Source organism: Muscardinus avellanarius (assembly GCF_963383645.1).
Source record: "Muscardinus avellanarius genome assembly, chromosome: 2".
NCBI lineage: Eukaryota > Metazoa > Chordata > Mammalia > Rodentia > Gliridae > Muscardinus > Muscardinus avellanarius.
In genome coordinates, this window is record NC_137787.1 from 57,483,587 (window position 1) to 57,495,644 (window position 12,058).

The 12,058-nt window shown below is 35.3% G+C and overlaps 1 protein-coding gene across 1 annotated transcript in view; it reads left to right on the plus strand.

Annotated features, from left to right (window-relative positions):
- Positions 1-12,058, plus strand: part of CCDC141 (coiled-coil domain containing 141) — a gene marked incomplete at both ends in the record, with an annotated part of 200,424 nt that overhangs the window by 165,275 nt on the left and 23,091 nt on the right. The window contains 3 exons of the mRNA XM_080689625.1: positions 6,186-6,326; positions 8,182-8,376; positions 10,408-10,591. Of these exons, the coding sequence (XP_080545751.1) occupies positions 6,186-6,326; positions 8,182-8,376; positions 10,408-10,591 (520 nt within the window). The remainder of the gene's footprint in view (positions 1-6,185; positions 6,327-8,181; positions 8,377-10,407; positions 10,592-12,058) is intronic.

Here is a 12,058-nt window from a genome sequence, read left to right on the forward strand (position 1 = left end):
TTCACAGTGATAATATTTAACAACTAACATTATTATTATTATTTAGATTTAGATATTTAGAATAACATGCAATCACACAAAATTATGTTCTTCTTTAAAAAATAAATCCAGATATGTCACTAAGGAACTAGACTATTCATAGCATTTGATTTTTATGTTAATCTTAAAGCACATTGTTTTGCTTCCAGTGTGCTTACAGTACAACTGAAAGTTCACAAACCCTGAGTTGCAATAGATTTTGGAGAATGTCTAGTTCAATGTCTACATTTTTCAGATGAGAAAACTAAGGCATGTGTATATGATTTTCATTTTAGCAATGAGCTGGAGAACTATAGAATGTCTGCTCATTTCTGCTCCTACTATTACAGGGGGTTTACTTTGAGCCAAATGAGAGTCTCATTTGTTGGGCACTAACACATTTGTCTTTGGCAAATTCAGAATTTACTGCTTAGATAATGTTTATGTCCCATTCAACGACCACATGGTCTGATGTTAAATGTATCTTTTTTTATGCTTTTCTCTGTTATCTCTATTTTCTGGTATATCTATTATAAGAAATTTTATGATCTAAAAGCACAGTTCATTTAGTTATTTCAACAAAAAATTTCTTTCTTGTCTATGCTGTGGTAAGTTTATGTGGTCTTAACTGCACTAACAGCCCTTAAAACATGACTTGGTACTTCAAGGAAAAAATATCTAAGGTACTTTAAAAATGTTCCTTAATGACAAAACAATGATTTTGTGCTTTGCTTATCTCTGAATATTTTTTTCTAATTTTATACCAAGACATAGGAAATCATAAAACCTCATTTTCTTTGTTTTTACCAATTAGAAAACACAAGTGTCAAACTGCCAGATTTTGTGGTGTTTTTTTTTTCATTCATGTGAAAGATACATTTGTATGCATGAGTGTTGAATATCTTTCTATATTTTCTTGCCTGATTACATGAATAAGCGGTTAATATACAAAGCATAGACATATTCTCTGCTGTATTACATGACAGAGGAGTGTGAGTTACTCATTCTTTACCCATCTACACTTAAGAATGTAATAAGTTAATATATCAAGTATGTTTTCTCCTTGCAACTTTACCAAAAAAAATTACTTTTCTATTTCCACAACATTAATGGAAATTTATATCTAGAGGCTTATATCAGGGGCACAAACCACTACTTTCCTGAAAAGAATAGTAATGACAGAATTGGGTTGGTATTTGTTTTTTCAAAATAAGAATTCTACATAGAAGCTTTCAGATGATTATATTACCTCTCCCCGAAGCGTTTCCACGGTAGTAACACCTTGCCTCTAAGGAAGTCAGCACAAAAGGACTCAGCATATACATTCTGTGTGTCATGCTTCAGTGGCACAAAGTCTTTTCAATGAATTTGTCACCTGAGTTCCAAAGATTACAAGATGGATTAGAATCAGTAAATTAGGACAGAGGAAGGTGCTGCTAGAAAACCATACATGACTAATAAAATTAAAACCACTGGACATAGCCAGATGTGGTAGCACATGCTTGTAATCCCAGTACTTGGGAAGCGAAGACAGGAGGATTGTAGGTTTGAGGCCAGTGTGTGGGTAACTTAGTAAGACCGTGTTTCAAAATAAAAAAAAATAAGCTGAGTGTGGCAGCATATGTTTATAATCCCATTACTTGAGAGGCTGAGACAGAAGGATTGCAGGTTCACAGCTAGTCTTAGCAACTCTGTGAGAACTTGTTTCAAAATAAAAAAAAATAGGGTTGGGTGTGTAGCTAAGAGGTAGAGTGTCCCTGGGTTCTATGGTTCTATCCCCAGTACTTCACATACAATATACATATATACAAGGAAGGAAGGAAGGAAGGAAGGGAGGAAAAAAATAGGGATGGGAGGATAGCTCTGGGGTAGAATGCTCCTGGGTTCAATCCCCAGTACCATAAGCACACACACCCATAGATGCACATACACACACACACACACACACACACACACACACACACTACACTCCTGGCATGGTATGATGCTTTGCCACTGACAAAATGACTAAGAATAGTCACTCATTTTTGGAAAAAATACAGACTAAGTTTGTTTAGAAAGCAAAACACTCAGTGAGGTAGCTCTATGATACAGCACAGACAACAATTACTTTCTAGATTTATAATCTTATCTCATTACTTTAAAGAAGATGACATTATCTTCATTCAACAAATATCTTTAACATGGCTACTGTGTGCAAGGCCATAAGAATATAAATGTCCACAGGAAGCTGAGAGTCAAAGGAGATGAATCCCCTGAGGCCTCACAGTCACCTCCATTTGTTAACCAGGCCCCCGCGATCTAATTAGATGGTATGTGTGAGTAGATAGAGAAGACTCCAAGTTGTGCAGAATATAGCTCTCTAGTAGGGTTAAGACATTTTAAGTTGTAGTGTTTAATATATATGAAATGACTGTTGAAAATTTCCAGAAGAATATGGAGCTGATGTTGAAAATTATCATGATCAGATCCAAAAAATAAAACAACTAAAACTTAATATGAGTAAACAAAACATGAAGAGTAGATAAAATACTTGTTACTGATGACTGCTGCCACCCAGAATTTGAAGTAGATCAATTGTCTTCTCTTTCTCAGTTGCTCTACCTTCTTTTCCTACAAGACTGATCCTAAGCTCAGGAAGACCTGGTATGGTTGCTAAATGGAAAGAGGCCAAAAAAAAATCTTGTCCTGAAACTTCTCCAGTACTAAGGCTGAATATACTACCATTAATATTTGTAGCCAATCATTTGAGTTCAATATAGAGTGCTTGGGTGTCTTCATTTCAAATGCAAGTATCCTTGGATAGTGAAAATATTACAGCTTTCTGTTACTGAAAATGAGCTCAGAAAAATTTTATGTTTTTAGAATAGGCAAAATGATGGGCAAGAAATGAAGCTTGTAAGGTAGACACTAAAAGAAATGAAAATTAAGTATTCTATTTGTATTTTTGCTCCTGGCCAAATGTGTGCCATAATTTCAATGAAAGATTTTTTTAAAGGCATTTTCTTGGTTTTAAGATGTGCCATATTCCTCACACCAATTGGCCTTGGTAGCTAGATTTACAAATAATACAGTCTTGTGCCAAAGCTGCCTCAACCAGCTTAGTCTAGTCTAAGAATAGAGAGCTATGCCTGTGAGTCAGGAGCCATTTCCCTGATTCCCAAAGACACTTTCTTAATTTCTAACCCTGAAAGGGGGCTTACACCTCTCTGGGAAATTTGTGATGACACTCATTTTCCAAGTTAAAAAAATACAATTTTTAAATCTTAATAATTTTTTAACCTATTGGTAACTTAGTCTGCATATTCCATGGCAAATATGCAGGAACTGAGCAAATAAAAAATAGGAATATAAAATTATTTTCTGAAAATAAATCCTATTACCTAACTTTATAACTTTTTGAAATTTTATTAATATGAATTTTAACAACAGTTCAAAATTTCAAATAAGGGAATTTTTTTTTATCTTGTACCAAGTGTCGGTAGTTTTTTTCTGCTTATGTACACAAGTCGAGCAGTTGTCTTAGCCAACTCCACCATTCCCCATTGTTGACAAGTAACTAAAGTTAGAAACAGCTGCTTGGACAATGATACCACAGCCAAGCAACCAAGGCACTCAGTTCCTTTAAAAATATGAGCCCAAGTTATGTGGGGATTAGCTGGGAAGTTAAATTTTCATATCGGAATGTGCAGGTAAGAAAAATTAGGTATGGCTAGATAGTTTACTTGTTGGAGGTGGTTCCATACTGCCTTATACTTGTATCTGCAGTAGTCCTGAATTTGAGTTGGGAAAGGCACAAGGGTTGAGATTTTGGATGGATTCCTGTGAGACCTAAAGAGAAAAGTGCTAGCCACTTTGTCCGGAAGCTCATGTGTCAAAAAGAAGCTGATCCCATTTCGCATACCCATAGCGTCATGAACATTCTTCAGCCTTACAAATCATCCTCTGTGGAAGTGCACACATTCTGAAGCACACAGAAATAAAATCACACTCATCAGTCATTGGTCTTAAATTTCTCAATTCAAAGAAGACTTGAAATCTGACTTGAAACAGCTTAGGATAAAAAGCTCTTTTTCTCTATTATCCACAAAGTTTTCCAGTAGATGTTAAACCTTTCCACTTAAATAAACAAATAAACCCAGTTGTTCTCCAATTGAGGAAGAAGAAGGAGCCCCTCTTCCTCCAGACTAAAGTTTATAATAATGTCATGACTCAGTAAAGAATAAGATAGAAAATTTTATTTTTCAATGGATAAATGTCAGTGAGAGACCATGTTTTCCACTTCATTTTATTTTAAATTATGGTGAAGTATACATGCTATAAAACTTATCATCTAAACCATTTCGTGTGTACAGTTCAGTGGTATTTAATACATTCACACTGCTGCACTATGGTCACCACTATTGATCTGCAGAACTTTTTTTTTTATCACTTCAACCAGAAACTCTGTATTTGTTAAACAGTTACTTGCTGTTGAAGACTTGTTTTTTTTTTAAATAACAATTTCTGGTTTGCTAAGATGTGGTACTTATTATATTGATAGTTGCATATTACAACTTTGGGGGAAATAGTTTCTACCCAAGTTTTATGTGAACAACTCCGGATATAGTTCCTTTATATCTCAGGTTTATAAAAATTGAACTTATTTATCTTTTCATACTAAAATCAAGCACATTAAGACATTGAATGTCATATAATATAAATACTTTTTGGTTATTTTGTAAGTATAGCAACTGAATATGATCTTTAAAACTTTTTTTGAATTCTAATAGGGAAAATTTTTTGCTCCTTCTATATATTACTGATTTGTCAGTTAAATGGTTATGGGTTCTCTGTTCTTGATTTAGTTTGTAACTTAAAACCAATATTTAACTATTCTATTTGCTGTATAAGATAAGAAGTACTGATTAAGCATAGGTGTGTCGATGCAAAAATTGCATGAGTTTAATCATTTCTACATATGCAACTTTGCTAAGGCTTTATAGATGATTGTCTGCAAGAAATATTAAAGATAAGGCCAAGGCTTTATTTTTCACAATATGCAGAGTTTGAGACAAGCATTTTGAGATTGCATGCATTTTCCAGAGGAGATATATTTTTCTGCATTATGAATCTAAAATCTGGTATGTGCACAGATTTTATTTCCTTCCAAATAATTTGTTTGCTGTCACTTGAAAAGAATGTTAATGGTTTTCTGATATTTCTTATCATAGCTCAAATTTATCAACTATAACATTGTTCACTCTTTTTGTTAAATACCTCTGTATAATCTGAGGTTTACATTTTCTCGGTATATCTCCTTGCTGATAATACGAAGAGAGAATTGCTTGTCAGTATGCTTATCTCCTTGAATACAGAGAAGGAACAGAAAGTGGTATGTTTAATGGAACTGAACTTCTTAGAATTTCAGTGCAATGGTCAAGTTGAACTGTTTGCAAGAATTACAATCTGTGCCCTATTCTCTAAGTATGAACGTATACTCTGTTTTTATATAATCTAGCATTGCCATCCTTGGCAGTGACTCTCATTTTTTTTTTCTTGGCTATTGTTTCTGAAGTACCTCTGAAGTTGATGACTAGTAAAGCTGATCTGAAAATTTCTTATGAAAAATAACTTTTAGTTGGGCAAATAAAGCTCTTTCCCTATGACATCTCTTAATCGGTCTTCTCTCCCACACCACTAATAGCCTTAATGTTGGTCTAAATATCAACACTTCACTGACCTCCTTAATACAAAGTTCCTTGGAGCCTTAGTACATTCATATCATGACTGTGAGTGTCCAGAGATAGAAGGATCTAGGACAAATTCAATATACAGAGTGAATGGGAAAATGGCTCTAAATAACTGCAAATAAAAAATTAAAGTCACTTAAAGTCTACGTACAATAGGCTAGAAATTTTCTTGTTGAGAGGCAAAGGAACATTCTATACTTTAAAATTAGAAATAAAAAAGTATTAAAACAATTTGTAATTACTAGTATTGGGGATATATTTAAATTTGCATTATATATCCATTTAGCAGATTTGGTAGATTTCTATTGAAAATCACTCTGAATACATTTTCAGTATTATAAGTATTTTGAAGCATTTAGGTATCTTGATTTATTATAAATAAATATTGAGTTTTCACTTTAAGGCTATTGTCTATTTCTTTTTATTTAAATTCAGCTCAAGGAATCTTTCAAAGATATCAAGAAGAAGTTCAACAATTTAAAGTTTAATTACACTAAGAAAAATGAAAAAGCTCGAAATCTGAAGGCTCTTAAGTATCAAATCCAACAAGTTGATATGTATGCTGAAAAAATGCAGGTAACCAGAGTATTCTGTGTACATATATGTTCACTACCATAAATATTGAAAAATCATTTTGCATTTCAAATCTAGATGGTCAACTATTGACTTTTTGTAGCATTGATATTGAAAGGTAGTTTTGCACTTTTGTAACAACTGGGTTTCAGCTGGGCGTGGTGGCGCGCTTGTAATCCCCGCACTTGGGAGGCGGAGACAGGAGGATTGCGCAGGTTCCAAGCCAGCCCTCACTGGCTTAAGAGACCCTGTTTCAAAAAAAAAAGTATAAAATAGGTCTGAGTATAGCCCGGAGGTAGTAGGGTTTGCAGGAACCCCAGTACCACCCCCCAAAAATGGGTTTCTTGTGTAAAATAAATAATAAATTGATTTACCTTTTTTCTTTTCATATAATAACCTCATTTCCTATAGTCCAGAGTCTACTTTCTTTTTTTTTCTATTTTTGTTGTGTGGTGGTACTGGGGGCAGGACCCAGGAGCTTTCTACCTCCGGGCTATACTCCCAGACCTATTTTTTAATATTTTATTTGGAAATAGGGTCTCACTAAGTTGCTCAGAACCTCACTAAATAGCTGAGGCTGGCTTCGAACCTGTGCAATCCTCCTGTCTCAGCTTCCCAAGTGCAGGGATTACAAGTGTGCACCGCCACGCATGGCCAGAGTCTACTTTCTTATCATTGTTTTTGTTTACTTTTTTGGCATTCAGCAAGATGAAGCCAATTTTAAATGGACTAATCTCCAATTACAATTTCGTACAGTATTCTCTTAACAGATTCTACTCAGAGTACAATTTCTATCATCTGAGATCAAGTTTATCTTTTATTGCTTTTTAAATGATTGGTTCTGAGAGCTATTTTTTAAAAAAAAATTAGTTTTTTTAAATTTAAAGTTGTTTGCACTGATATATGGAACATAAAAATTATACATATTTCTAGTGGGCTACATGATATTTCAATCCACATATCCATTGTATAATGTTTAAATCAAGTTAAATATATATCTATCTCCTCAAGCATTTATCACTTTATTATGATGAAAATACTCAAAATCTTTTTTTCTAGTTTTACAAACTACGCATTACATTATCACAGTCTGTAGTTATTCTACCTGAAATACCCACTTATCGACTTTGAGATTTATCTCTTGAGGCAGCTCCAAAATGTTGCTATATACCAAAACCACGCAGACTGTCAATCTCCATTCTTCCCCACAAGACAAAGATACACAATCATACACACACACCTGCACCTCTTGTCCCTGCACCTTTGTTTGCTTTCACCATTGTATGTCAACAGCTTCCTCCATGGGTCCTAAAGCCCCTTGATTATCTAATTCTTTTAATGCCCTTAACAGGAGGCAGTAGTTTATTAAGAGCAAGTATTTAGTCAGGTATAGTGATGCATACCTGTAATCCCAGCACTTGGGAGGTGGAGACAGGAGAATCACAGGTTTGAGACTAGCCTCAGCAACCTAGCAAGAACTTGGGTCAAATTTATTTTATAAAGGGCTTGTGTGTAACTCAGAGGTGCAATGCCCCTGACTTCAATCCCCAGTAACACAAGAAAAACAAAAAAGGACAAGGTTTTGATTTTTTTAATGATCATTGTATATTTCTAATATTTGTATTAATAGCCTCAAAGTTTGGAATAGACCCTAGTATATAGTAAACTGTATACCTCTTAAATACTGAATCAGCAGAATATCTGGAATAAAACCTATTTTTCCAAAATACTTTTGTGATAATTATTTTAACATATCAAAATGGTGCAAGCTACACGTTTCTTTCAAGTTATTCTCTCACTACTTTATTATTACCGTCATAAATAAAAATTGATATTATTTTGAAACTCTTTTGCACAGGCTTTGAGAAAGAAAATGGAAAAAGTTAATAATAAAACGTGTGATTCTTTCATAAATTATCCAAGTAATAAAGTTAATGTCCTTTTGGAAGCCATGAAGGACTTGCAGAAACATATGGATGACTTTGACAAGGTTGTGACAGATTACAAGAGGAATTTGGACTTGACTGAGCATCTCCAAGAAATAATAGAAGAGGTATCTTTGTATTGAATTGGTATCCTTTTTGTATAATGTTTTTCTTTTGTTTTGTTTATGGTACTGGGGATTAACCCAGAGGCATTATACTTCTGATGTATACCCCCAGCCCTTTTTATTTTTTATTTTGAAACAGGATTTTACTATATTACTAAGAGTCTTGCTACATTGCTGAGGCTATCCTCAAACCCGTGCTCCTCCTGTCAGTCTCCCAAGTCCCAGGATTATAAGTGTGCACCACTGTTCCTTGCTGTGAGTTTTTTTTTTTAAATCATTATTATCATTATTTTGCTAGCTAGGCATGGTAGCTACTATAATCCCAGTACTTGGAAGACTGGTATAAGAGGAGTGCAGGTTCAAAACCAGCCTCAGCAACTTAGCAAGACAGTCAGCAATCTGGCGAGGTTCTATTTACAAAACACTTTTTTTTTTGCTACTTTAAAATGATGCTTCATTAACTATTATTGACATTAAGTCCCTGAATCATTACTTTTCATAAGTATTTCTTAGGATAATGTCTTTAAGTGGAATTGCTGGACCAAGGGGGATGAATGTTATGAGGTTTTGGATTATACTGTCTGAAATTGCTCTTCAGAAAGCTTTTACTAAATTATTTACTAAATTACTCGTCACAGCAACACAAGAATTCCCAGTTTTTCATAACCTCACCAACTCAAGATGTTTGAACATTGTGAAATTATGTTTACTGCTGGATAGCTATTTAAAATACTCATAATGGCTTATTTATTTCACAGAATTTGAAAATATTTAGAGAAAAAGTGATGTTGAGATTTTTCAGGTGCAATATTTTGTTATTGGTGTAATTTTCATTATTGTCAAGAGGATAAATGGTGGTCTACATAAAAGAGAAGAAATTTGACAAGCTAGTTATTATTTCACACTTCACATTGAAGAAACTACACTCAAAGTCCTTGAGTGTTCTTCATTCCCCTATATTCTGAGATAAAAAGTATCTTTCTTTACCACTAATGCAGTTGAGTTTTTAGATTTAACACCACATTAAGGGGGATCAGGATGATTCTTCTTCTCTATCTGATGGATGGGTTTGCTGCAGCTCCATAGCACTTATTTAAACCAGCTCATAACAGAGCCATGTGGTGCTATTTCTCACAGAGCTTAAGTGCCTCTGGCTTGGGTCAGACCACAGTTCCATCACAATTATTCATTTTTAGTGAGAAACTGGTTCAGTTCTCCACTGCAATTTGAAAATATGAATATCTTTTCTTTTAAGGAGTAAAAATGCTATTCTTTGGATGGTATTTTTTCCATTCTCTCTTTAAGAACGAGTGCCATTCTTAAGAGAATTACCTTGTAGAGTATCATTCAGGCAATATTTTACAGATGATTGCTAATGATAACAGGTTATTATGCTGGATATTGAGTATCTGGGCTAGTTCCTTTCTGTTTAGCTGATGTTTGGACTCTTTAATGCCAACCCCCACACACACATTGGAACTGGGGATTACACCTAGGGTATTGTAACTCTGAGTTATACCCCCAACCCTATTTTTATTTTTTATTTTGAAACAGGGTCTCAATACATTGTTGATGGCCTCAGGAAGTTGCTGAGGCTGGCCTCAAACCTGCAATCTTCCTGTCTCAGGCTTTCAAGTACTGATATACAGGTAGGTATGCACCACCACACCCAGGTATGCACCACCACACCCGGCTAGTCACTTAATGCTGCTTGCATGTGAAATATTCCCCTTAGAAGTTATTTTTTAGTCAAACCTAAGAAGTCAGGAGAATAAAAAATATTTATATATTTTTGTTTTTTAATTTTATTTATGCATATTTATTTCCATACTTATGCTTTCATATTTCTGCCATTAGCATCTAAGTGCAGAAGTATATGGCCATGTTTCATTTTTTTTAATATGACTTGGAAAATTCAAGCCCATGTGAATGCAAAGTTTGAGGAAATTAAAATTTAATGCTCCACTGGCCAAAATTAAGAACTTCAGGAGGATGACATCTCTTTAATCTGTGCTTTCACCCCTTTTAATTTAGTGTCACTTTTGGTATGAAGATGCCAGTGCCACAGTCGTAAGAGTGGGGAAATATTCCATGGAGTGCAAAACAAAGGAAGCTGTGGAAATTCTCCGCCAGCAATTCAATAAGTATCTAGCACCATCAGTACCTCCGCAAGAAGAAAGGATCCGGGAGGTCACTGAACTTGCTCAGCACTTATATGGTGAGATGTGTGTGTGTGTGTGTGTGTGTGTGTGTGTGTGTGTGTGTGTGTGTGTGTTATTGGGAATTAAACCCAGAGATGTTCTACCCCTGAGCTATACCCTCCAGGCCTATTTATTTATTTATTTATTTATTTATTTATTTATTTATGGTACAGGGAATGGAATCCAGAGTCATTCTACCTCTGAACTACACCCCTAGCCTGATTTTTTATTCTTTATTTTGAAACAGGGTCTCACTGAGTGGCAAGAGGCCTCATTAAATATGTAGCTGAGGCTGTCCGTGAACCATGACCTTCCTGTCTCACCCTTTCAAATGCTGGGATTACAAGTGTGCACCACCACGCCCGGCTCCCAGTCCTATTTTAAATTTTGAAACAGGGTCTCACTAAATTGCTAAGGGCCTCACTAAATTGCTTAGACTAGCTTTGAACCTAAAATCTATCTGTCTCAGCCTCCCAAGTACTAGAGTCACAGGCATGTGTCACCATGTCCGGCTGAGATCACTCTGCAGATGGCCAGTGATTTACCACTAACCAAATATGTATTGAGTCTAATGCAGCAGAAAAGAGAGCACAGCAAGCCTTTGGGGCCCTCACTGTCTCAACCTATTCAGAGAAATGGCTCACAGTCAGAGCCCACATCCAACAAAAGAAACCAATAGGAAACAGAGCAAGCAATTTCTTTTTCTTTTTCTTTCTTTTTTTTTCTTATTTATTTATTTATTTGTTTGTTTGTTTGTTTGTTTATTTGGTGGTACTGGGGTTCCTGAAAGCCCTTCTACCTCACTCCCAGACCTATTTTTATATTTTTATTTGGAAACAGGGTCTCTTAAGCCAGCACAGCTGGCTTCGAACCTGCACGGTCCTCCTGTCTCCACCTCCCAAGCGCAGGGATTACAAGCGTGCGCCACCATGCCCGGCTTTATTTTTGGTTTTTAATTGATAAAATTATACACCTTTATAGGGTAATAGTTATAATTTCTTTGTGATATAAACATTTACTATCCTTTCCCCTAGCTTTTTCAAATACATAGTACATTATTATCTATAGTGATCCTACTATGTAATAGAATACCAGAACATATTTCTCCTACCTAATTGTAACTATCACACATTAACCAACCCTTTTCTATCCCTCCTTCTTCTCAGCCTCTGTTAACTACTATTCTACTCTCAACTTCAATGAGATCACTTTTTCTTTTTTTTTTTTTTTTGCAGGTCTGGGGATGAAACCTAGGGGCATTCAACCTCCGAGCTACACCCCCTGCCCTACTTTTTATTCTTTATTTTGAAACCGGGTCTCACTGAGTTGTAGAGGGCCTCACTAAGTAGCTGAGGCTGTTTGCGAGCCGCGACCCTCAGGTCTCAGCCTCCCAAATGCTGGGATTACAAGCGTGCGCCACCACGCCTGGCTGAGATCACATTTTTAGATTCTATATATGGATGTCATCAGATGGTATTTGTCTT